The 26,816-nt window shown below is 41.4% G+C and overlaps 1 protein-coding gene across 6 annotated transcripts in view; it reads left to right on the top strand.

Annotated features, from left to right (window-relative positions):
- LOC105494607 (zinc finger CCHC-type containing 17) overlaps positions 1–26,816 on the top strand; it is a 162,390-nt gene that overhangs the window by 10,406 nt on the left and 125,168 nt on the right. For 3 of the 6 annotated variants that reach the window (XM_011763163.2, XM_011763166.2, XM_011763164.2), the window contains exon 3: positions 8,785–8,842. The exons of 1 other annotated variant lie outside the window; for it this stretch is intronic. In XM_011763163.2, the coding sequence (XP_011761465.1) occupies positions 8,785–8,842 (58 nt within the window). Of the gene's footprint in view, positions 1–8,784; positions 8,843–26,134; positions 26,253–26,816 lie in introns of all 6 variants that reach the window. 2 more of the 6 variants (XM_071097116.1, XM_071097111.1) reach the window with 1 other exon arrangement.

Below are 26,816 nucleotides of genomic sequence, written 5' to 3'. Positions count from 1 at the left end.
ACTCTAGTCTGTTTGCAAGTCCTAATTATATCTGTGGTCTGTGTACTTCTTTATCCCCTTGGCACCCTATTAGTTAAAACTCTCCGTCTTTTGCCTCATCTTTACTAGGATCCCTGCTTCATTGTAGCTCCTCTCCAATCTGTTCTTCACATTGCAGCTAGCATAAGATTTTTTTTTTTTTTAATTCTTTTTAAAAAATTGAGATGGGGCACGGTGGCTCACGCCTGTAATCCCAGCACTTTGGGAGGCCGAGGTGGGCGGATCACGAGGTCAGGAGATTGAGACCATCCTGGCTAACATAGTGAAACCCCGTCTCTACTAAATATACAAAAAAATTAGCCGGGCGAGGTGGTGGGCGCCTGTAGTCCCAGCTACTCGGGAGGCTGAGGCAGGAGAATGGCGTGAACCCGGGAGGCGGAGCTTGCTGTGAGCCGAGATTGCGCCCCTGCACTCCAGCCTGGGCGACACAGTGAGACTCTGTCTCAAAAAAGAAAAAATTGAGATGGGGTCTCACTATGTTGCCCAGGCTGGTCTCAAACTCCTGGGCTTAAGTGATACTCCCACTTCAGCCTCCCAAAGTCCTGGGGTTATATGCATGAGCCACTGTGCTTGGCCTAGAATAAGATTTTTAAAGTAGGTTGGACATTTTGCTTTCTCACAGCCCTTCAGAAGCTTCTCATTACAATTGAATACAGACATGGACCTTCCACAGCTTACCACTGCGTGCTCTCACAATGTTGTTTGTGCTACCCTGCTCATAGTCAAGACACACTGGCCTCCTTAATAGCTTTGAACAGTCTGAATTCTTGCTGTCTCTTTAGGATTTTTGCACATGCTGTTTTTTTTCTTTTTTTTTTTTTTTTTAGTCTGTGCTGCTATAACAAAATACCTGAGATCGGGTAATTTATAAAGAACAGAAATTTATTTCTCATGGTTCTGGAGGCTGGGAAATCTAAGATCAAGTTCTCAGCAGATTTGGTGTCTAATGAAGACTACTCTCTGTTTCCAAAATGGCATCTTTCTGCTGTATCCTCTGGAGGGAAGAAATGCTGCGTCCTCACATGACGGAAGGGACAGAAGGAGTGAACTCACCCTTTTGAGCCCTTTTATGAGGCATTCATCCATTCATGAGGGCAGAGCCTAAAGGCCCCACCTCTTGATACCATTGAATTTGGGGATTAGGCTTCAAAGTGAATATTGGAGAAATAGCAAAGTTCATATTGAACTTTAGTCCCCAGCGTGAGGGTATTAAGAGGTGGTATTAAGAAGTATTAATCACTTGGGAAGTGGTTAAGTCATGAAGGCTCTGCGCTTGTAAATGTGATTAATGCCCTTATAGAAGAGGCTACAGAGAGCTGCCTGGCCCCTCCATTCCTTCTACTGTGGGAAGACACAACATTTATCACCTCCAAAGGACACAGGGATAAGGTGCCATCTTGGAAGCAGACAGTGAGCCCTTATCAAACACAGAATCTGCTGGCACCTTGATCTTGAACTTCCCAGCCTCCAGAACTGTGAGAAATAAATTTCTATGGTATTTTGTTATAGCAGCACAAACAGACTAAGACATTCTTCCTTTTAACTACCCACTTTTCCATCATCTTGTATTCATCCTTTAGGTCTCAGCCCTAATATTGTCTCCTCAGAAATTTTTTTACCCATCGTAAATAAATAGGTTCACACTGTATTCAATTATATACTTGTTTAATATCTATCTTCCTCACAAGATGCTAAGCTCCATGAGGGCAGAGTTCTGTCTGTTTTGTTGTATATCTCAATCTTAGGTGGATGGGTAGAAAATACTAAGTGTTTGATACATCTTTGATGACTGAATGAATTATCAACCTTTGGTAGAGAAGGCATTATATTTGTTTCAAGAGCAGAGGCTTTGAAACCAGACAAAATCAGGATTCTAGTCCCAGCTCTTTTGCTTACTATGTGAGCCTTTAAGGTGTCACTTAATGTCTTTGAGCCTCAGTTTTCTTGTTTGTTAAATGGAGATGCCATTTATTCACAGTAATTCTCTTCCATAGAATTACTGTGATGGTTAAATAAGCTATCATCTATAAAAATACAATGCCTGAGACATAGTAGGAATTAATTAATGTTGGCTCCCTCCTCTTGAAGTGAAAGTAAAGCCAAAAAATTGTTTTCAGTGTCTTATAAGAGCATGTAGTTTTTTTTTTTTTGAGAGGGAGTTTTGCTCTTGTTGCCCAGGTTGAAGTGCAATGGTGCGATCTTGGCTCACTGCAACTGCTCACTGCAGCCTCTGCCTCCCGGGTTCAAGCAGTTCTCCTGCCTCAGCCTCCTAAGTAGCTGGGATTACAGGCGCCCGCCACCACACCCAGCTAAATTTTGTACTTTTATTAGAGATAGGGTTTCACCATGTTGGCCAGGCTAGTCTCCTGAGCTCAGGTGATCCACCCGCCTCGGCCTCCCAAAGTGCTGAGATTACAGATGTGAGCCACTGGGCCTCTTTTTTTTTTTTTTTTTAAGACAAGGTCTCACTTTGTTGCCCAGACTGGACTGCAGTGGTGTGATTTGGCTCACTGCAACCTCCCCCTCCTGGGTTTTAAGTGATCCTCCCACTCAGCCCCCGAGGTAGCTGGGACTACAGGTACACACCACCACACCTGGCTAATTTTTCTGTAGAGACAAGGTCTCACTATGTTGTCCAGGCTGGTCTTGAACTCCTGAGCTCAAGCGATCTGCCCGCCTCAGCCTCCCAAAGTGCTGGGATCAGGCGTAAGCCATCACAACTGGCCTGAGCCGGTAGTATTTTAATGGTATCATTTGTGCTTGATATTCATACTTTGCATTCATACTTGCTTTGTATGGTTGACAGAAGTTTTACCTCCTAATAATGTGAGGTCTTGGAGGATAGACTTTGTAACTGTCAGTCAGTTATAGATAATTGTGGCTCTTGACTTCTGTTAAGTTGATCCCAACTTGTAATATAATAGTCAAGATACAAAGGATAATACCATTTTAACAAATAGCAAACAACTCTGCTCTTTAGAGCCTCTGTCCTTTTTCTTTATGGCTCATGGTATCCCCAGAGGTTAGTAAGGTACCAGAGCTCAGAAGAAGGAAGTGTAGCACTGGAGGTGAAACTGATTTTTCTGATCATGAAGCCCTCACTCATCAGGTGCTGCACAAAAGAAGGGGAAGAACACTCTGCTCTCCACAGAATAACTCGGATTTCTAAAGTGGATCCTAACGTACAGCTCGCCCTTCCCTCCTCCCCTCCCCTCCCCTCCCTTCCTTCCTCCCCTCCCCTCCCCTCCCCTCCCCTCCCCTGCCCTCCCCTCCTTTCCCTTCCCTCCCTTTCTTCCTTCCTTTCCTCTCCTCCCTCCCTTCCTTTTTTTTTTTTTTTTTTTTTGATAGAGTCTCGCCCTGTTGCCCAGGCTGGAGTGCAGTGGCGTGATGCAATCTTGGCTCACTGCAACCTCCACCTCCCGGGTTCAAGTGATTCTCCTGCCTCAGCCTCCGGAGTAGCTGGGACTACAGGCATCAGCCACCACGCCCAGCTAATTTTTTGTATTTTAGAGTTTTGCCATATTGGCCAGGCTGATTTCAAACTCCTGACCTCAGATGATCTGCCCACCTCAGCCTTCCAAAGTGCTGGGATTACAGGTGTGAGCCACTGTGCCCGGCCACCTACAGCTTTTTCTTATATGAGATGGAGCTTGAATTAGTGTAGGTTTTATATATTACTATCAAGGATGGATGGTCTTTAGGAATGTTCAGAGAGAACTTTATAGTTCTAACTTACTATTTCAGTAGCATATTTTGAAAAGGGATGGTTTAGAAGTGACTTGGAGTTAGGGAAAGAGAAATATGATAAATTGGAACGAAGAAACTTTTCAGAATATTCATCCAATGAACATTTAATGAGTATCCAATATTTACAAAGAAGAGGAGTTACATTAAAATTGAAAAAAAAAAATGTGTAAGCCTAATCTATGCTAGCACTTTCACACATTCTGTGTTATTGAATCTCCCTAAAGAAATTGTTAACTCTGTTTGATAAAGAGACTGTTCTCAGAAGTTAAGTAATCGTCCATTGATTAATAAATGGCAAAGCTAGGATTCTAAATCAGATCCTCTTTCCAAGTTTACTTTCTGCTAAACTGTAGCTGGGGTTGTCCAATTTTACATAAATGTATGGAGGAACCAAAAAGACCCATGAGAGAATTCTTTTTTTTTTTTTTTTTTTTTTGAGATGGAGTCTCAGTCGCCCAGGCTGGAGTGCAGTGGTGCGATCTCGGCTCACTGCAAGCTCCGCCTCCCGGGTTCACGCCATTCTCCTGCCTCAGCCTCCCAAGTAGCTGGGACTACAGGCGCCCGCCGCCATGCCCAGCTAATTTTTTGCATTTTTTAGTAGAGACGGGGTTTCACCGTGTTAGCCAGGATGGTCTCAATCTCCTGACCTCGTGATCCGTCCACCTCGGCCTCGCAAAGTGCTGGAATTACAGGCGCATGCCACCACATCTAGCTAATTTTTGTATTTTTAGTAGAGATGGGTTTTCACCATGTTGACCAGGCTGGTCTCGAACTCCTGACCTCAAGTGATCCATCTGCCTTGGCCTCCCAGAGTGCTGGGATTATAGGCATGAGGCACCGCACCCAACCAAGAGAATTCTTTTGACTTAATTGAGTTATAGGAGGAATATAGATAAATTTGGTGGTTCTACCGTCATTTGTTTGTACACTTCTGTTACAGCATTTATCCTAGTCTGTCTTGTATTATTATTACTTGTATGTGTCTCTCACCACTACTATATTGTGAGTTACTGTAGAGCAGAGGCCATGATTGTCTCATATGTCTTGGTAACTACTTCAAATTCATTTAAAATGACTAGGCATCCCTTTTTTAAAGTTGTCTTTATTTCACAGTACCTGACATGGTGTCTTGTACATAGTAGGTAGGTGCTTAAAGTGGAGCCCAAGCCTCATAGGACTAGTTGTCCTTGAAGAAGGTGGTGTTTCAGCCCATGTCCCAGCACTTCTCTTGGTGAACTCAGCAGGGATTTGGGACCTAGTAATTAAGTAGCTGAGAAGCCAATATTCATCCTCTCATTCTCTGAGAAGCATGTTGGTAGCAGAGTGCATTATATTAATACATGGTAGGGGGTACAAGCATAACAGTGAGACTTGGGATTTGGCTTAGGCTTCCCATAGCCAAAGAAATGCTGAGGGGAGATTCATGTTGATAGGGTCGAAATAGCATTGGACTACAAGTAAAAAAAAAAAAAAAGTCTGTGTTGTACTTGGCTGTGCTACTATTTAACTTAGTGACTTTTGACAAGTAACTTATGCCCCTGAGCCTCAAATTCTTCATTTAGATTATGGTGATAACAAGTTTCAAGGCCGTTTGCCACCTATAATCTGAAGATGGGAAATTTATTTTACCCAAGCTCTGATGAGTTCAGTTGAGATAGTTATTGAATTTTTTCCCCTGAGCTATTTGACTAATTATTGTTGGGACACCAGGCAGACTGCATGATCATCTATGGCAGGTGTGACTGCACTCTAGGAGACACAGTGATGAAAACACCTGGCGCTAGAAATCTGAAACAATGCCTGAACAGTTGAGTGCATCCATTCTGGAGCATATTAACCTTTCCTTTTGGGAGAGGCCAAATTAAGGTCTGTTACATTACCTCTAAAGACCGTAATGTGACACTGGAGCTTCAGGATTGAAAAGTGAGATTGTCTTAATTTACAGCAACGAGGGGATTTTGGCTCTAACTTCCAGATTTATTTATTTATTTATTCACTTATTTATTTATTGACAGAGTCTTGCTCTATCACCCAGGCTGAAGTGCAGTAGCATGATCTTGGCTCACTGCAACCGTGACCTCCTGGGTTCAAACGATTCTTGTGCCTCAACTACCCAAGTAGCTGGGATTACAGGCATGTGCCACCATGCCCAGCTAAATTTTGTATTTTTAGTAGAGATGGGGTTTTGCCATGTTGGCCAGGCTGGTCTTGAACTCCTTGCATCAAGTAATCCACCTGCCTCAGCCTCTCACAGTGCTGGGATTATAGGTGTGAGCCACTGTGCCTGACCCAGATGCTATTTTTAAGTTTGTTGGATGATTATGTTCTTTAATAATGTTGTTACACAGTATGAGACTTTTCAGTCCGCTTTCTAGAACTGTGGAACAAAAACCAAAGTGCCTTCATTTGGTCCAGAAAGAAGGGATTTGCTTTTATTTCAATTAAAAATTGGGAGACTTATCTTTATTATGTGGCCCTCTCTTACAAAGAACAAATTGCTTTGTAAACTCAGGTAAGCACTTTGTATCTCTGATCTCTACGTTCCTCATTTGAAACATGGTAGAACTGGACCAGCTAATCTCTAAAGTCATTTCATTGGCTGTACCTTGCCTTGATTTTAAGTGTCTGTGTGATTGTACTCTTTCTTTGGGACTCTCTGGTTCTTAACCCAGCATAACATGTTCATCAGTATAAAACATGAGTTTAGAACTTTTGGTTCGTAACCCATTCTTCATGTTGTGTCTTGGAGAGTTAATTCAAGTGCTCAGTCCCAATGTCTCCATTAAAAAATGAGAATGAAAGTTTTTATCTATTTCCATCCTAACATTGAAGTGGGTAATGATGATATTTGGTGAAGTATAAGGCACTGGACTAGGTAGTCAAGGGACCGAGGTTCTAGGTTCTATTCCTAACTTTTTTTTTTTTGAGATGAAGTATTGTTCTTCTTGCCCAGGCTGGAGTACAGTGGCGCCATCTTGGCTCACTGCAACCTCTGCTTCCCAGGTTCAAGTGATTCTTCTGCCTCAGCCTCCCAAGTAGCTGGGATTACAGACACCACCACCAGACCCAGCTAATTTTTGTATTTTTTCAGTGGAGACGGGGTTTCACCATGTTGGCCAGGCTGGTCTCGAACTCCTGACCTCAGGTGATCCACCTGCCTCGCCCTTTCAAAGTGCTAGGATTACAGGCATGAGCCACCGCGCCTGGCCTCCCTAACTCTTAAGTAGTTGTGTGCCTTCCTACCAGTCACTAATCTTTTTGTGCTTCAGTGTCTTAGACTGTAAATTATTGAAAAGCTACACTTTGTTGAATGTCCATTATGTGCCATATACCTATGTCAATCACTTTATGTACATCATTTGTTACCTGCAGCAGCAAAGTGAGAACAAATGGGAACTTAGGCCCTGAAAGGAAAGTCATGTGCAAGATCCCACAGGTGGGAAATGGCAGAGCTAGGATTAGAAGCCACATCTTTCACTCCAAAGCCTGTTCACTTTCTTTACCTATACTGTTATTTTTTCTTTTATTTTTTTAAATGCTTTTTTGGAGATGGGGTCTTGCTATGTTATCCAGGCTGGACTTAACTCCTGGGCTCAGGCCACCCTCTGGCCTCAACCTCTGGAGTAGCTGGGACTATAGGCACATGGCATAGCACCCAGATACACCTATACTATTCCACTTCATTTGCAGCATAAGATCTACTGTATATGCTTTCTAGGATTGTTGCTAGGAACAGATTGGATATCGGATACCACATTGCTTTTGGCCATTAGAATTTTATAGTTAGAGAGAACCCGTGAGCAACTCTAGTGTATTTAAGATTCCGGATTCAAATCTCAGCTCTGCTACTTATTTAGCTTTGGACCTCCGATAAGTTACTTAATCTCTTCATGCATCTTTTTGTCATCTATTGAATGGGAATAATAGTACCAACTCCATACAGTGACATGAGGACTATGCAAAGCATTTTTAATATTATTTTGCATATAGTGAGTATTCAGTATATATTAGTAAATAGCAGTGTAGTTGGGATTGTTTTATTTACTCCCCTTGTTTTAGTTATGGTGAAGCTGAAACAGTGCTCAAGATGAAGCAGCTAATTAAAGCCACTGAAAAGAATAAAGTTTATATATGTAAGATTATATTGAATATTTTACAAATAAACATTTAGTGTTAAATTCAGTATATAGTGACAACATTACCCTCAATCCACAGGTGGGGGGATGGGGTAGGCTACAGAGGGAAGAGAGAGCTAGAACTTGGGTTAATGATTTATCTGGCAAGGGTTCTGGGCCTTTCATCACGAACATTTATTGGTTGCCTGTTACATCGACCCATCAAGCCTCTAACTTCTTCATCTTAGACAACTCTGCAGAAGACTGGGGGGACAACTCTTTCTCTCTGATTAGATCAGGTTCTGTCAGATGTGTATGTATTGACTTTTTATCTAGTTGTCTTGATGAAACCCAAGACTCAGACTTGGAGTTAAATATAACAGATTGTATGCTGTAGTTTGATTTGAAGTTCAGGTATGAGGGGAAGAATGCCCTGCGTGATCCATCCCAAATTTGTTAAAGTTCTCTGTATTGGGTTTGGAGGCCTCAGTCCTAGCTAATATAAAGCATAACTTTATTACCTGGTTTTTTGCTTTTTGTTCCTTTTGTTCATGAAACTCCTTTGGTAATATCAATATGTTCCCTTTGTTCATGAAACTCCGTTGTTGATTTTACTGGGTATAGGATTTGGGTATTCCTCAGTATCATCACACCATGTGACAACACTCTAATCTCACCAGTGTATTTAATGTGTACACACATACCTGTCAGTCTAAATTTCAAAAAAACCCAGAAAGAATGTTTGACAGAGCATCATTTTTAGGCAGTTTTGTAGCATACAGAGGCAGTCAATATGAAGTACAAATTTGGGGAGATTAGGTTAAATGCTACAAAAGAAAGATTCTTATTTATGTGACATTGATTTTTTCCCCCATCTTTATAGGTTGCTATGGTGACAGACTATGGGGCCTTTATCAAAATCCCAGGCTGTCGGAAGCAAGGTAGGAGCCTATAACTTGAAATTCAGCCCTCTGATTCTACTCTCTGCTAACACCCCACCACCTCCTAATTATAGGCTGTACATTTTTCAGACAGTAGTTTTTCATTCATTTGTTTTCTTTTTAATATAGATATGAATACAAGATGACAGTTCATTTTTAGCGGGCAGAAGAATGGTGGTCTCTGACTCAGGAGGAAGGCTGGGGTATAGCTAATTGGGTTTACTTCTGAAACCAGCTTCTCTTTAGACTTCACCTGTGACCCTAGGCAAATCACTTCTTTTTTTTTTTTTTTTTTTTGAGACGGAGTCTCGCTCTGTCGCCCAGGCTGGAATGCAGTGGCTGGATCTTAGCTCACTGCAAGCTCCGCCTCCCGGGTTTATGCCGTTCTCCTGCCTCAGTCTCCCTAGTAGCTGGGACTACAGGCGCCCGCCACCTCGCCCGGCTAGTTTTTTGTATTTTTTAGTAGAGACGGGGTTTCACCGGGTTAGCCAGGATGGTCTCGATCTCCTGACCTCGTGATCCACCCGTCTCGGCCTCCCAAAGTGCTGGGATTACAGGCTTGAGCCACCATGCCCGGCCCACTTGACTTCTTTAGACACAGGATTTGCGGGAGGGCAAGCTACCTCTGTCTGAGGCTGACAGTGTGAGTTTTCTAGTAGATAGCGCATGAAATGAGAATAGTATTGTAAGTGATACAAGCATATATATATATAATGTTTTAAGTTTTTTTCATAAAGAGGCATCTGTTGAACATTTTTTGAGAATCCTGTTATAAGTCTATAATCTTATTTATTTACCAAAACTATGGTAAGCATAAAAGGCAGGTTCCACAGACTGGTTGTCTGCCCAGAGTGGGCTAGGTAGTGGCATAGCCAAGACTAGAACCCAATCCTTCTGATTCCTAGCCCCTGGATCTTTCTACTATATCACACTGCTGGTGGATCCAAAGATTCTACTTGCTAACTTCTTATGCTAAAATAAGTTAAGATTTAATTAAAGATTTTAATTTTTTTAAAAGCCATTAAGAGTACTAGAAGAAAATCTAGAAGAATATTTCACTACATAAAAATTAAAAACTTAATTGCAAAAATCATTGTAAGCAGAGTTAAGTTGGGAAAAAGAATTTGTAGTACATATGATAAAGAACTAATACAAAGGGGGTATTAGGAAAAGGTGCCAAGGATATGAAAAAACAACTCGCAGGAGAAAAGAATATTACTTGGTACTATAGTAAAAGATACTCATTCTCAGTATGATTAAAAAGTAACTTTAGTAGATTCATATAATGCGATATTACTCAACAATACAAAGGAATGAGAATAAAATATTCATATATGCAACAACCTGAATCAATCTCCAGAAATTATACTGAGTGAAAAAAGCTACTTTCAAAAGGTTATACACTTTATGATTCCATTTATATAGCATTCTTATGTTTTACTTGAGATATGATTCACATACCACACATTTCACCTGCTTAAAGTGTACAATTCAGTGGTTTTTTGGTATATTCAGAGTTTTGTGACCATCACCACGATCTACTTTGAGAACATTGTTGTCACCATAAAAAGAAACCCTGTACCCATTAGCCATCACTCCAGATTCTCTGTATGCCCCCAGCTTTAGGCAACCATTATTCTATTTTATCTCTATATATTTGCTTATTTTGTACATTTCTTATAAATGGAATAATGCAGTATATAGTCTTTCGTGACTGACTTCTTTTACTTAGCGTGTTTTCAAGGTTCATCTGTTTTATAATAGGTACTTCATTCTTTTTTACTGCCATTACAAATTAATTTGTTGCAATTCCATCAGTTGATGGATATTTGGGTTGTTTCCACTTCTTTAGTATTATGAATAATGTTTCTATAAATATTTGTGTACAACTTTTTGTGTGGATATTTGCTTTCATTGGATATATTCCTAGGAGTAGAAATACTGGGTCATATGGTAACTCTGTGTTCAACTTTTTGAGAAACTGCCAAACTGTTTTTCCAAAGTGACCACGCCATTTTACATTCCTACCAGCAATGTATGAGAGTTCTACTTTCTTTACATCTTTGTTAACACTTGTTATTATCTTTTTGGGTATGGCCATCCTAATGGATGTGCAGGGACATCTCATTGTGGTTTGAATTTCCCTAATGGCTAATGATGTTAAGTCTCTTTTCTTAGGTTTATTGGCCATTTGTATATCTTTTCTGGGAAAATGTCTATTCAAATCTGATACATTTTGACTGTGTCCCCACCCGAATCTCATCTTGAATTGTAGTTCCCGTAATCCCCATGTGTTGTGGGAGGGACTAGGTGGAGAGAATTGAATCATGGGGGTGGTTTGCCCCATCCTGTTCTCATCATAGTGACATAAAACCATCATTCGCTGGGCACTTATTCTCCTTCCTGCTGCCCTGTGAAGAAGGACGTGTTTGCTTCCCCTTTCTCCGTGGTCGTTAAGTTTCTTGAGACTTCCCTAGCCATGCGGAACTGTGAGTCAGTTAAATCTCTTTCCTTGATAAATTACCCAGTCTCGTATGTCTTTATTAGCAGTGTAAGAACAGACTAATACAAAATCCTTTTCTCTTTTTGAGACAGCGTCTCGCTCTATTGCCCAGGCTAGAGTGTAATGGTGCAGTCTTGGCTCACTGCAACCTCTGCCTCCTGAGTTCAAGTGATTTTCATGCCTCAGCTTCTTGAGTAGGTGGGATTACAAGCATGTGCCACCACTCCCCGCTACATTTTAGTAGAGACAGGGTTTTGCCATGTTGGCCAGACTGGTCTTGAACTCCTGTCCTCTAGTGATCTGCTCTCCTCAGCCTCCCAGAGTACTGGGATTAAAGGTGTGAGCCACCACACCTGCCTGGTTATTTTTGTTTTTATTGTTGAGTTAGGTGTTTCTCATATATTCTGGATACTAGTACCATATCAAATATATGATTTGCAAAGATTTTTATGTAACATACTTGAAATGACAAAATTATCTAAGTGGAGAACAAATTATTTAATGGTTGACAAGGATTAAGGAGGGGAAGGAAGTAGCAATAGGAAGGATCCTTGTGGTGAGGGACCTGTTCTGTATCTTAACTGTGGCAGTGTATACATGAATCTGCACATGTGGTAAAATTACGTGGAACTAAGTACATACACATACACAAACACAAATGAGTACAGGTAAAACTGGGGAAATCTGAACAAGAGCCAGTCGATTTTATCTGAGATGTTTTTTCCTACACCAACCAATTCTCCGGTTCTCTGATTCTCTAACATCAACTGGATGTCCAACAATTCAATTCAATTCTGACACTAATTACCTGGGAGTTAGTGTCAGATTCCACATGGTTAAGGCCTCAGTCCCACATGACTGTCCTCACTTCAGGTGCCAACCCCAATATTGGATCCTCAGATTACCTACACTTTTGTCTCACTTGGCTACAATTTTTGGGATTCCCAGTACTTCGCCCCGAAGTTGGTAATTTGCTAGAGTGACTCACAGAACTAAAAAAAAAGCTATAGTTACTATTAGTTTATTTTAAAGGATAAAAATGAACAGTCAGATGAGGAAGTACACAGGGTGAGACCCAAAGCGTTCCAAGTACAAAGCTTTTGTCCCCATGGAGTTGGGGTGTGTCACCCTCTTGGCACAGGGATGTATTCACCAACTCTCCAAACTCCATTGCTTAGGGGTTTATATGGAGGATCTGTTACATAGACATGGTTGATTAAATTATTGGCCTTCAGTGATAGAGCTCAGTCTCCAGCCCCTCTCCCCTTCCCAGAAGTCAGAGGGTAGGGCTGAAATTTCTTTTTTTCTTTTGAGAGGGAATCTAGCTTGTGTTGCCCAGGCTGGAATGCAGTGGTGCGATACCAGCTCACCGCAATGTCTGCCTCCTGGGTTCCAGCATTTCTCCTGCCTCAGCCTCCCAAGTAGCTGGGATAACCCTATCTAATCACATCCTTGATTCCTCTGTTTCTGAAGCTATCTAGGGACCCACCAATAGTCACCTCATTAAGGGACTTAATGAATAACAAAAGACACTTCTATCACTCGGAGTAGTCCAAGGGTTTTAGGAACTCTGCCAGGAACTAGGGACAAAGATCGTATATGTATTTCTTATACCACAGTATCAATGCCAGCATCTTGGTTGTGATAGTGTACTATAGTTTTCCAAAATGTCACCATTAGAGAAAACTGGATAAAGTGTACATAAAACCTCTGTATTCTTTTTTTTTGAGACGGAGTCTTGCTCTGTTGCCCAGGCTGGAGTGGGCAGTGGCACAATCTCAGCTCACTGCAAGCTCCGCCTCCCGGGTTCACACCATTCTCCTGCCTCAGCCTCCCTAGTAACTGGGACTACAGGCACCTACCACCACGCCCGGCTAATTTTTTGTATTTTTAGTAGAGACGGGGTTTCACCATGTTAGCCAGGATGGTCTCAATCTTCTGACTTCGTGATCCACCTGCCTCAGCCTCCCGAAGTCAGCTGGGATTACGTGCCTGAGCCACTGCACCCGGCCTCACCTCTGTATTATTTCTTTTGAGTGCAGATGAATGTACAATTATCTCAAAAAATTTTTTTTTCACATAGGGCAGCAAAGTTATCAAATGTTTTTAAAAAATGATTTAAAACACTCCTGAAATCTTTGAGATTAACAAATATTTTAAAAGATTGCTGTTAATACCCAGTGTTAGACATGGACACTTTTACTCACTATCAGGAGCATAATTTCACAGACTTTGGCAATGCCTATTAACATTTTTTTTTTTTTTTTTTTTTTTTTTTTTTGAGACGAAGTCTCGCTCTGTGGCTCAGGCTGGAGTGCAGTGGCGCGATCTCGGCTCACTGCAAGCTCCACCTCCCGGGTTCACGCCATTCTCCTGCCTCAGCCTCCCGAGTAGCTGGGACTACAGGTGCCCGCTACCTCGCCCGGCTAGTTTTTTGTATTTTTTTTAGTAGAGATGAGGTTTCACCATGTTAGCCAGGGTGCTCTCGATCTCCTGACCTCGTGATCCGCCCGTCTTGGCCTCCCAAAGTGCTGGGATTACAGGCTTGAGCCACCGCGCCCGGCCGCCTATTAACATTTTTAGTGTGCTTATTACCCTTTAATCCAGAAATTCTTTAGAGAATTTAGTGTGAGTGGAGAATTACATAAATTATGTGCATCTGTTCTGTAGACTATGCAGATGATTAAAAGAATGACTGTATTTCTAAGACACCCTTACGCCTCATCTTACCAGAAAGATGCAATGGAAGGTTTTCACACAATTCCATCACACTGCTACCTGACTGATAACAGTTGTAAAACATCATTGATTATAAGAAGCACTCCAATTTAGTGCCTCTTAGAATCAATGAAACAGAATAGATGTCAGTTTACTGACATGAGCCGGAAGTGGTGGCATGCATCTGTAATCCCAGCTACTTGGGAGGCTGAAGCAGTAAGATCACTTGAGGCCAAGAGTTCAAGGCCAGACTAGGCAACATAGCAAGACCCCATTGATGGCAATGGAGGCCTGTCTAGAGCAGCTGCTTCAAAAATGCCAGCCATAGTGGGGGCCGTGCAGCCAGGGCTGCATGTTCCATGGAGCTGGCAGGAGCCAGGAACAGCAGGATCCCTGCCCCCTTATGAGTTAGTGGGGTGGGAGCCCACCCTCACGGGTGCATCTGCAATCACTCAGCCCTAGCTGCAGACCCAGGCATCCCTGCGCTCTTGGAGGTCCGGGAAGACCCCTTTCCCCCACAGGCTCAGAAGTGCCTGCTCCCACTGCCTGGCCTCTTCCAGTTCCTGGCTCCTGCTCTGATTTTGGAGCAAAGTTGAAGCCTAGCGTGGGCACTATTGCAGCCTGGCTGGGTTTGCGTGCCTTGGGGTAGTGCTGACATGCCAGCTTCCTACCACCTCGACCCCCTCCAGACTTTGGGTGCCAGTGAGCACAAGAGGGAGGCCAAAGGGGTTATGAGGGTGACTCATCATGGGCCTGCAGGTGCCCCTGGCAGACAGGCTCCTGGGTGGAAAGGGGCAGGTCTCTTTCGGTGAAGCCTCACCTTCAAGCCAGGGATGGCCTGAAGCATAGGGGCCAGGCTCTCAGTTCCAGGTGGAGTCTGTGGCCCAGAGTGAGAACTTAAGGTGCTTTTTCTGGGCCTGCCCAGGGAGCCCATGGACCAGTCAGCATACACTTCTGAAGACTGTAAAAACCCTGGACTTAGCCAGACTTGGGCAGACACTGGGAGAAACTGCCTGTGGAAATGGGTTACCCACAATGGGTCTCCTCTCTGTCGAGGGCTGCAGATGTTGGGATGACCTGCCTGCAGATAAGAGCTGCCCATTCTGGGTCTCCTCTCTGCTGAGAGCTGCACTCAACAGGTTGACCTGCCTGTGGAAAGTAGCTACCTACTTTGGGTCTCTTGAGAGCTGTACCATCACTTAATAAAGCAACTCTTTGCCTTGCTCACCCTCCAGTTGTCTGCGTACCTCATTCTTCCTGGATGCAAGACAAGAACTTGGGACTCGCTGAATGGCGGGACTGAAGAGCTATAACAGACCCAAGGGCTCCCTGAGCCAGAGCTGTGACACCCTCTTTGGGGCTTTGTGGTTCCTGGCATCTCCACACTTCTGGGCACCACCATGTTCCCCATAGTCCACAGTGGAAGCCGCTTGTAGTATGCCTGGTCCAGCCACAGCCTCACATGGAGCTGGTGCCTGTGCCAGCATCTGGAGCTGCCTGCCCAGCCACAGCAGCCAGCGTGCCTGGCTGTGCACAGTGGCTGGACCCCGTGCTCACTCACTTATGCACCCCTTGCCACTCCGAGCCTGGCTCGCCCTTGGCAGGAGTGGGATCTGGGACAGTAGCATGAACAGAGCGCAGCCCGCTAGACCAAGTGGATGGAACAGGCCTAGTGGCCCCAAGCAAAACTGAGTGCAGCCTGCCGGGCCAAGTGGGCCGAACGAGCCCGGCAGGCCCAAGCAAAACTCGGGCAAAGGTGCTGCTGGCCACAGCAGCTTCTGGCTGGAAAAATGACACCTGAAGAATCTTGTGACACCATCTTTACAAAAAAGTTAGCTGGGTGTGGCAGCAGGAGGATCACTTGGGCCCAGAAGTTAGAGGCTGCAGTGAGCTATGATTGTGCCACTGCACCCTAGCCCTGGGTAACAGAGTGAGACCCTGTCCCTTAAAAAAAAAAAAAAAAAAATTACTGACATGGAACGAAGTCCAAGATAATAAAATTTGAAAACATGTTCCAGAAGACTTTGTGTAGCATCTCCCTTCCCTACCCTTTTAAAGCAAGTGTACTTTATATATCTTTTTTTCTTTATATATTTTAAATTATTGCCTATGTTTAGAAGAAAGGCAGGAGGAATATTTAACAGATTAACACTGGTCACCTCTGGGGAGTTGGTTTTGCTAAGGAAGGGATGTACATGGAAGAAGGACTTTGAGTTTTGGAATTTTTTTTTTTAAAGTGTTTTCTATTAAAATCCAAGAGGTGATCTTTGGATAATAAATCCTTGCCTCTAACCTTGTAGACTACTTTTCTGCAAATTGCATCTTTGCTTTAGAAATGGTTTACCAGCAGTTTTCAAGCTGGCAGTCAGCAGTCTGTAATTAAGTTTCTCATTTTATGTTGGTTTGGATTGAATGACATCGAACTCTTCCTCACCCCATAGGACATTCACCTCTTTCTGTCTGACCACAGGTTTTCTTGTTAATATACTTACCATAGCTGCCAGTGCCTGAAAGTCCCATTCTAACTTGGGCGTATGTGACACTTTGGGGACTGTGTGGAATTAAAGGCCTGTGACTTTCCAGCAGTCAATCTTTAACTCACTTTATCCATACCCTGTCAGGTGATGCCTCTGATTGTGACTGACAGCTTACAAGTGAATCTGTCAGTCTGACAGCTGGGCTGAGACAAGCCTCAGAGGGAAAGCTCAGGGAGCCAAACAATTAGGTGGAAACTGTGAGTTTTAATCCTGAGATCTATAGGTTTATTGTATAACTGAGCAATTGACTTCCTTACAGTGTATCTTAGTTTCTCTGCCCATAAAGAGGGAAGATCATTAAGTCTCAGCCTGAAAGGACTGAGTTAGAAAATAACTCTGGTCTGATCAGATCTTAACATCTTTGGCTCAGGTAGGTAGATTCTAATTTGAGCTAGTTTCCCAGATGTCCTGTTCTCAGAATACTTCAGCCACCACTGAGTTGAAGAGCCCTTCCTAATATTCAAACCTAAGCTAGATTTTCTTTCCCCTCTCATTCCAAGATAACTTTCTGTGATGATGAAAATATTCTTTATGTTCTCTGATTTGTTTTCTGACACCAACCAACTCCCCAATTCTCTGGACACCAACTGGGTATCCAACGACTCAGTTCAATTCTGACATTATTTATCTGGAGCTTGTGTTAGATCTCTCAAATTAAAGGGACTCAGTCCCACAAAATTGCCCCTCTTCAGATGCCAGCTGCAAGTCCTGGGCCACTTGTACTTCTGACCAATCAGCTGTAAACAGGGGTTCCATGACCACCTCCTTAGGTTTGAGACTTTGCCAGAATGGCTTACAGAAGTCAGGAAAACACTTTACAGTAGTCCCCCTTCATCTGTGCCTTTACTTTCCACGGTTTCAGTTACCCTAGGTCAACTGAGGTTTGAAAATATTGAAGAGAGAATTCTAGAAACAATTCATAAGCTTTAAGTTGCAGTTGCAGTGTGATGAAATCTTGCCCTGTCCTGCCCCATTCCATCTGGTACATGAATCATCCCTTTGTTTATCCACACTGTGTTATGCTACCCGCCCATTAGTCACTTAGTAGCTTTCTCAGTGATCAGATCGACTGTCTGCTATTGCAGTGCTTGTGTTCCAGGTTACCCTTATTTTACTTAATGGCCCCAAAGTGTAATAGTGACGCTGGCAATTTTGATATGCCTGAGAGAAGCCATAAAGTGCTTCCTTTAAGTCAAAAGGTAAAAGTTCTCAATAAGGAAAAAACGGGGACCCCTAGAGGGGAAACTGAGGGAAGGGGGAGTACAACAGTTGAAAAATTTAACTTTGAGTACTATGCTCAGTACTTCTGTAACGTGATGATTCATATTCCAAACCTCAGCATCATGTAGTATACACAGATAACAAACTTGAACATGTACCCCTGGAATCTAAAATTAAGGAAAGAAAACGTAATCCTATCCTGTGGTTGCTAAGATCTATCCTAAGAATGAATCTTCTATGTGTGAAATTGTGAAGAAGGAAAAATTCATACTAGTTTTGCTGCCGAATTTCTAACTGCAGAAGTTACAGCAACAGTGTATGATAACTGTTATTACATTATGCTGTTATTATTATTGTTAATCTATTTCTGTGCTTAATTTATAAATTAAACTTCACAGCCAGGCATGGTGGCTCACACATGTAATTTCAGCACTTTGGGAGGCAAGGTGGGCAGATCACTTGAGCTCAGGAGTTCGAGACCAGCCTGGGTAACATGGTGAAACCCCATCTCTACAAAAACACAAAAATTTACTGGTCATGGTGGTGTGTGCCTATAGTCCAGGCGACTTGAGGGGGTAGGATTGTTTGAGCCTGGGAGGCAGAGGTTACAGTGAGCCGAGATCATGCCACTGCACTCCAGCCTGGGTGACAGAACAAACCCTGTCTCAAGAAAAAGAAAAAAAAAATTAAACTTTATCTTAGTTGTGTATGTACAGGAAAACCATAGTATATATAGGATTCGATACTATTCTTTGCCAGTTTATTATAAGGGATACAACTTAGGAACAGCCAAATAATTGAAGAGATACATAGGGCAGGGTATGGCTGGAGTGGAGTGGGGTCAGGTAAGGTGTGGTGGGGAGCTTTCATGCTCTCTTGTATGCCACCCTCCCAGCACTAGGATGTGTTTACCAACCCAGAAACTCTACAAATCTCATGTATGGGAGTTTTTATAGAACTCAGTCTCTAGCTCCCAACCCTCCTCTTCCTAGAAGTAAAACATTGGTGGGTGGGACTGAAAATTCCAGTCCTCTAAGCCAGCGTGGTGGTGAGCACCTATAGTTCCAGCTACTCGGGAGACTGAGACGGGGAAGTTGAGCCCTCCAGGAGTTTGAGTCTAGCCTGGGCAACATAGCAAGATCCTGTCTCAAAACAGAAAAAGAAAGTTCCAGCCTTCTAATCACTTGGTCTTTCTGGTGACTAGTCCATCCTAAGGCTATCTAGGGATCCCACTCTGTCACCTCATTAACGTAAACGCGGGTGTAATCAAAGGGGCTTATTATGAATAACAGAATACACTCCTATCACTTAGTAAATCCCAGGAGTTTTAGAAGTTCTTTGCCAGGAAGGGGGACAAATGTATTTTTGTATTATACTATATCTGTGCTGATAAATGACTTTTTCATTTTATTTATTTCAACTAATTGAAGTTGAAAGTTAAAACAGCTACATGACTAGTGACTATCTTATTAGGCAGTGCAACCCTATACAATTATAAAGTTCTTTTTTTTTTTTCTACTGTCTTCTGCCCTCCAGCACTAAACTGTGAAATTTTGAGAATAGAAATTTTTCAACATTATACTTTCAGAGTTTCTTGCTTATGATAGACGTTCAAATATATTTAGCAGTGGATTCAGTTTAGCAAATAATTATTGAGTTCTATTTTCTGATTAGCTTTTTTGGTGGGAACACAGAGGTAAGAGAAACATAATCCCTTGCTGCCCTCAGATTGCTTACAGTCTAGTGATGTAAATGAATTAGAGTGGCGTGTAATAAAAATGAGTGTTGTTGCACTTAGTCCATGGAATTGTGGAATGGTTAGGCTGTTTGGATGAGTCAGGGCATAGTACAATACCTGAGGTATAGTGGGTGGGTGTTCAGTAAATCTCACTGAACGAATGAATGAATGAATTATAGCCTCAGTTCTACCATTAACTGGCTTCTTGGCAAGTCGCCTAGTCTTTGAGCCTTAATTTCCTTATCTCTGAAATGGGAATGATATGCATATTTTAGGGTCTTGAGTTTTTCGACTGGGAGAACCATGTTTCATTAACCCTTGGATATATTTTTGCCTATAATATAGTAAGCGTTTAGTAAATGTTTTAGTGACTCCTTAATCCCAACAAGATAAAGGATGTTAAAACACTTTCACTAATGTGCTTATGTTATTGTCATATACCATTGATTGGGAGCTGAATTGACTTGAAAAATGTGGAGAGGGAATTAAGATTCCCTAAAGGTAACAATGACCCTTTGTTTTGACATTGTTCGGGCTGTAGCTGTCCTCTAATGATTTGAGATTTTCACTTCTTTCCTTTATTGCCAGTGGGAGTTGTGAAAGAAATTAATGTTGAACCTAACGCAGTTGGGGCAGCGGTTTTAAGGGGACTATAATGGGCTCTCTCTGTTACTCTCATATGGTGATTGAGGAGCTAGCCCTTTCCAAGTTGTCAGGTTTGGGTTTTTTTCTGTTTTTACCAGTAGGCATTCAGATGGGACTCATTGTCTTTAAGTGTCATGTTGGGTTTATTGAACTTGATAATGGACTTGATATGCCTCTTGGGCATTTATTTATGGCTTGATGTGAGAAATCCAAGCACAGACTGCTCTGAAGAGCTCCCTTTGGTGTGGCATGGCAAGCAAAGCATTTTTGTTTGTTTCTGTTTGATTTTGGAGCATATGCTGGAATAGAATTAGATGTGCTTTCCTCTATTTGTAGGTAAGTTCATCTTTCTCCTTTTTTTTTAATTGAAAGGATAATACAGATTAATAATAAAGAAAAAAATGGGGAAAATATTGGTATGATGTAGGAGACCTGATAAACTCATATTTGAATTGCACTTCTGTTATCAGCCTTGTGATCCTGGATAATTTATATGATTTCTAGACTATTTTTTCCTATGAACCTTTGTCAAAGAGGATTAAATGAATGGATAGATGTAGTATATATAGTGAGGTACTCAGCACAAAGGGAAGGGGCCTCAAATATTTTATATGGTGTCATCTACCACATACACATCATCTGACTTTTGGTGGTGTGTCCATGTTAACAATGAAGTCTCTCCCAAGAATTCAGACTGCTTTCTGAGAATGAATCTAGTCATGAATCCCCCCATACAGAGTATCGTTTCAGCCATAGATAGAAATAAACCAGGTAATTGCCTATAAAACTGACTGAAGAGATGGGAGCACTCAAGACTTAAGACAATCTGGGTGTAATTCCAGGGAAAAGGGATTGGAACGAAATTGTAATTTAGGAGACTGAAATCTAGTTGATTGTATCATAATATTCTTTTTTTTTTTTTTTTTTTTCCTCGTTCTGTCACCCTGGCTGGGGTGCAATTGCACGATCTCAGCTCACTGCAATCTCCGTCTCCTGGGTTCAAGTGATTCTCGTGCCTCAGCCTCCTGAGTAGCTGGGACTACAGACAAGTGCCACCAACACCTGGCTAATTTTTGTATTTTTTTAGTAGAGACAGGGTTTCACCATGTTGGTCAGACTGGTCTTGAACTCCTGACTTTAAGTGATTCACCCACCTCAGCCTCCCAAAGTGCTGGGATTACAGGTGTGAGCCACCGTGCCCGTTCTGTATCATAATATTCTACTGAGGGAGAGATTACAGGAATAAGCAGGGGGTTGTCAGCTTAAAATGTAGTAAACATAGTAAAAGAAAGACTGAGTGCTTGAAGTTGGCAGAGTTTATCTTGCCTTACTGAGGGCAGAAATGAATCTGATGATATGAACTGTACAGATTTTTTTTTTTTCTTTGAGACAGAGTCTCGCTCTGTTGCCAGGCTGGAGTGCAATGGCTCGATCTCGGCTCACTGCAACCTCTGCCTCCCGGCTTCAGGCAATTCTCCTGCCTCAGCCTCCCAAATAGCTGGGACTACAGGTGCCCGCCAGCATGCCCAGCTAATTTTTGTATTCTTAGTAGAGATGGGGTTTCACCATGTTGGGCAGGATGGTCTCGATCTCTTGACCTCATGATCTGCCTGCCTCAGCCTCCCAAAGTGCTGGGATTACAAGTGTGAGCCACGACGCCCAGCTGAGATGGATTTTTTTTTTTTTTTTTTTTTGAGGAAGTGAGTGTCCACTAAACCTTCATGGACAAAAAAAGTATCTCAAGATAGTTGTCTCCCTTTTGTTCTGATTCCATGTGGAAGCAATTTCTGATCACTAATGTAATTGTTCAGGTATTTAATACTGAAGGCAGCAGCTGGTTTACCTAGATGAGAACTGAGAACCTTCCAGGTATAAGGAAACTATATCTTGTATTGTAAATTAATAAGCTGGTATGTGTCTCTCTCTGAACCAGTTACTAAACTGACAAATCTGGTTAATGTATTTTAGTATATAAGCATCTGCATGCTAAAGACTCCTGCACTTATATCTACAGTTCATACCCTTCCCCTGAGCTACAGACTTGGATATGCAACTGCCTACCTGACATTTGCATTCAAGATCGAGGGCGAGGGCTAGACTGTGTCTTTTGTTTAATTCTGTATAAAGCTGTATAAGCTAAGGCCTTTTGGGAATAAGCCATTAATGTCTCATCTTTAATAATCCTGTACCCTGTTGTAACTATTTTTATGTTTCCTTTTGGTCTATGTCCATATGAGACATAGTTTCACATTATTTCATAGTGTATATATTATTTAATTATAATTTTTATGGTCGGAAATAATGCATGCTCACCATAGAAAAATAGAGGGAAAAAAATACAACAGAAAATGATCATTATGTGCTATTACTACCATATGGAGATAGGCACTGTTAACATTTTGGTGTATTTCTCTTTTTTTTTTTTTTTTTTGAGATGGAGTCTTGCTTTGTCACCCACGCTGGAGTGTAGTAGCACAATCCTGAGTTCAAGTTATTCTCCTGCCTTAGCCTCTCAAGTAGCTGAGACTACAGGTGCTTGCCACCACACCTGGCTAATTTTTGTATTTTTAGTAGAGATGGGGTTTCACCATGTTGGCCAGGCTGGTCACTCCTGACCTCAAGTGATCTGCCTGGCTCAGCCTCCGAAAGTGCTGGGATCACAAGCATGAGCCACCATGCCTGGCCAACATTTTGTTGTATTTCTGTGTATTTACATATGTGTACACAATTTAATATGTTGAGATTAAGATTATACTGTATATTTAAAATTTGTAGTTTTTTGCACGTAATGGACCTTAAACATTTCCCCATTAAAAAAATATTTTCTATGAACATTTAATAGCTTTATTCTGTCATTCAGATGTACCACATAATCGTTTTAAGTTGTTTCCAGTTTTTCACTGTTAGTGCTTCTAGACTTGTCATGTTTATCCAGGAGACAGCTACCAGTACCAAAAATAAAATAAGTAAAATAAAATAATAAAGTAGAATAAAAAAATAAAATGCCGGGCGCAGTGGCTCATGCCTGTAATCCCAGCACTTTGGGAGGCCAAGATGGATGGATCATGAGGTCAGGAATACAAGACCAGCCTGACCAACACAGTGAAACTCCATCTCTACTAAAAATACAAAAAATTAACCAGGTGTGGTGACAGGCACCTGTAATCCCAGCTACTCGGGAGGCTGAGGCAGGAGAATCACTTGAACCCGGGGGGTGGAGGTTGCAGTGAGCAGAGATTGCGCCATTGCACTCCAGCCTGGGCGACAGTGAGACTCCATCTCAAAAAGATAAATAATAAAATAAAATACATATGTATGTGTGTATGTGTGTGTATACATATAGTTTACTCTCACTAACTTACATGTACTCTGAACACCCATGAAAATTCAGTTGTAGCATAAAACACATTTATAGCATAAAAGAGCAAAATATTTCAAATTAACTTGCTTAAACTACTTAAAGACAAAGTTCATTTGAAATATTTTGTCATTTTTTCACTGGTTATGTGAAAAACCACATAACATACATACACATACATACACACTTTGGAATCAAGTGAGAGAAGGACAAGTTTTGATGCCATTATTTCTGTGTGGTACTCCAGTAAATAGACTTTCTGTTTTAGGGAAGAAGGATAGTGTTCCCTCAAGTATATTAGGTTCAACATTAATTTGCTTCATAACTTTCATTAGCAATAGAGGAAAAAGATGAATTTTAACCAGTAGAGGACGGTTGCAGCCCAAAACAAGTCAAGGTGAAGGGTTTCCCCTTTATGGGATCTGAATTTCCTCTTCAAACTTTAAAATTAGGCTAGTCGGCTCATTACATCATAGGGGAAAAAAAGTAAAAACCCCATTTGCATGAATTTCACCCAATTTGGAGATTATGTGTTGATCTAAAATTAAAAACATAATGTATATAAAACGTTTTAGAGGCCCCAGAATTGTTTAGATAGGTAGGCTATCAGCCTCCAGAATCAGCTTATGTAGGTATGAGAGATGTAGTGATGATGGATAGAGAAAGTAGTGGCTCCCAGGAGGAGCTCTAAACAGAAAGGGCAGGTACTTTGAGTTGCAGGCATGTGCAGGCATCCATGTGCATCTCCGTCTTTCTCTCTTTCTTCTCTCTCTCTCTCTCTCTGTGTGTGTGTGTGTGTGTGTGTGTGTGTGTGTGTGTGTGTGTGTGAAAGAGAGAGTGGGAGAATGAGAATGGAGGTGGGTAAATTTCCCAAGCAACTTTAGGGAGGGCAGTTATTTCAGACAGGATGCCTGATTTGTATTCATTCAGAGTAATTATTTATGTTAATTTCCTCCAGAATTGAAGTAATCCTCTTTATTATTTCTTATCAAAAATAAATGAAAAGATTAACATAATACTATAACCATTGTTAGCATTTCAAGCCATTTCTTTCTAATTTTTAAAATGTTTTTAAAGCATTTGTAATCATACTGTATAATTTTGCATTATGCTTTTGTTATTTAGCATGGGAAAATGCTAGATATCTACAGTACTTGATACATATAGGCACTCAATAAATATTTACTAAAGAAAGAATTATTGACTTGTTTAAATATCTTTTGAATGGACCGTCAAGCGACTATACCATAATTGACCTAATTGTTACCCTTTTGTTGGAAATTGGGTTGTTTCTAAATTTTCCTGTCTTAAAAATACTTTGCATATTTTGATGTATATCACTTTTCCTGAAGCATATAGTTTTTCCTATGTATAAAGTTATTTTCTTAGGACAGGTTCCCAGAAGCAATTAGGGGTCAAATAAAGTATTAGAACTCTTGGTTGCAAGGGGCAGAAACTTAATTGGGAAACATTTTGGCCAATCTTGTCAGAGACTTCCAGGATAAATCTCAGTTAGGTTTCTCAATTATGTTTCTACCCCTTGCATCGCTTTCCTCTATTACTGAGACTTCAGCCTTTGCTGTATTGGTTGCTCAGTTTACACTCCCAGGGCTTTGTTTCTTGTTTACCAGTGCTCTTCTTTGCTTTTCTCTGGCAGACTCTTGCCATCTGGTGGTAAAGATTGGCATTGGCAACTTTTTGTAGTTTATAATCCTGATTTGTATATGTAAAATATAATAAGCAAGGTGGTTCTCCCAAGCAAAGGATTTTGGACAGACAGGAAAAGGATATCTGCTATAAGTGTTTTATTAAATGTTTTTAAATTATTATTTGATTTGATTTATTTTTGAGACAGAGTCTCGCCCTGTCACCTAGGCTGGAGTGCAGTGGCATCATCACAGCTTACTGTAGCCTTGACTTCCTGGGCTCAAGCCATCCTCCCACCTCAGCCTCCTGAGTATCTAGAACTACAAGCATGCACCACCACATCCTATTAATTTTTCTGTAATTTTTGTAGAGGTGGGGTCTCACTATATTGCCCAGCCTAGTCTTGAATACCTAGGCTCAAGCAATCCTCCCAAAGTGCTGGGATTACAGGCCTGAGCTTCCATGCCCAGCAATTATTTGATTTTAAATTATTTTTATTAAATGTGTAATAGTTTATGAGTATTTTATCATTCTTGATAGCCATTGATAGTGACTTCCAAAAGTTTATTCTAGCCTTAGTAATAGTTCTTATTTTACTATCCTTTCAGCACATTGAATATTATTTTCTAAATATTTTGCTAATTTAATGGATTAAAAATAGTAGCATGCTTATATTTCCTTTTTTAACTTAATGTCTATCATAATTATTTTTTGTAATTAATTTAAATGGCTGTTTACTCTTTTATTCAACAGATTTACCATGTTTGCCATGCTATTTTCCACTTATTATTCATTAGGGTTGTTTTATGATTCTCACATATTTTTTAACCTCTGTAGGTAATAATACTGCAAGGTAGGTAGGTAGGTATGTATGTATGTATGTATGTATTTATTTGTGAGACAGGGGTCTTGCTCTGTCACCCAGGCTGGAGTGCAGTGGCGCAATCTCAGCTCACTGCAACCTCTGCCTCCTGGGCTCAAGCAGTCCTCCCACCTCAACCTCTTGAGTAGCTGGGATCACAGGTTCGCACCACCACGGCCAGGTAATTTTTGTATTTTGGGTAAAAATGGGGCTTTTCCATGTTGCCCAGGCTAGACTGCAAGTTATTTCAGCTCTGTCAATTTTTTGGCTCTTTTGAGTTTTTCCTTTGGAGAAAAATTCTATTGACGATATTCTTGCATCAAAGATGTAAACATCTTTATCTTTTTACTTTCAAATAATTTTACCAGCTTACATTTCTATCAGTATTGTGTAACTACAGTTATTTTATCACATCTTTACTAATATGGAGCATTAAATTTTTTTAATTTTTTGTTTATTTTTAAAATAAGATTTATAATATTTAAAAAATAGAGATAGGGTCTCGTTATGTTGACCAGGCTGGTCTCAAACTCCTTACCTCAAGGTATTCTCCCATCTTGGCCTCGCAAAGTGTTGGGATTACAGGCATGAGCCACTGCGCCCAGCCTATTTTATTTACTTATTTTTTTGAGCCAAGGTCTTGCTCTGTCACCTGGGCTGGAGTGCAGTGGCGCAGTTGCAGCTCACTGCAGTTTCAACCTCCTGGGCTCATGCGATCCTCCCATCTCAGCCTCCTGAGTAGCTG

Source organism: Macaca nemestrina, chromosome 1, assembly GCF_043159975.1.
Source record: "Macaca nemestrina isolate mMacNem1 chromosome 1, mMacNem.hap1, whole genome shotgun sequence".
Lineage (NCBI taxonomy): Eukaryota > Metazoa > Chordata > Mammalia > Primates > Cercopithecidae > Macaca > Macaca nemestrina.
The sequence above is the reverse complement of the archived record's forward strand: the minus strand, read 5'-3'. Positions and strand labels throughout refer to the sequence as shown.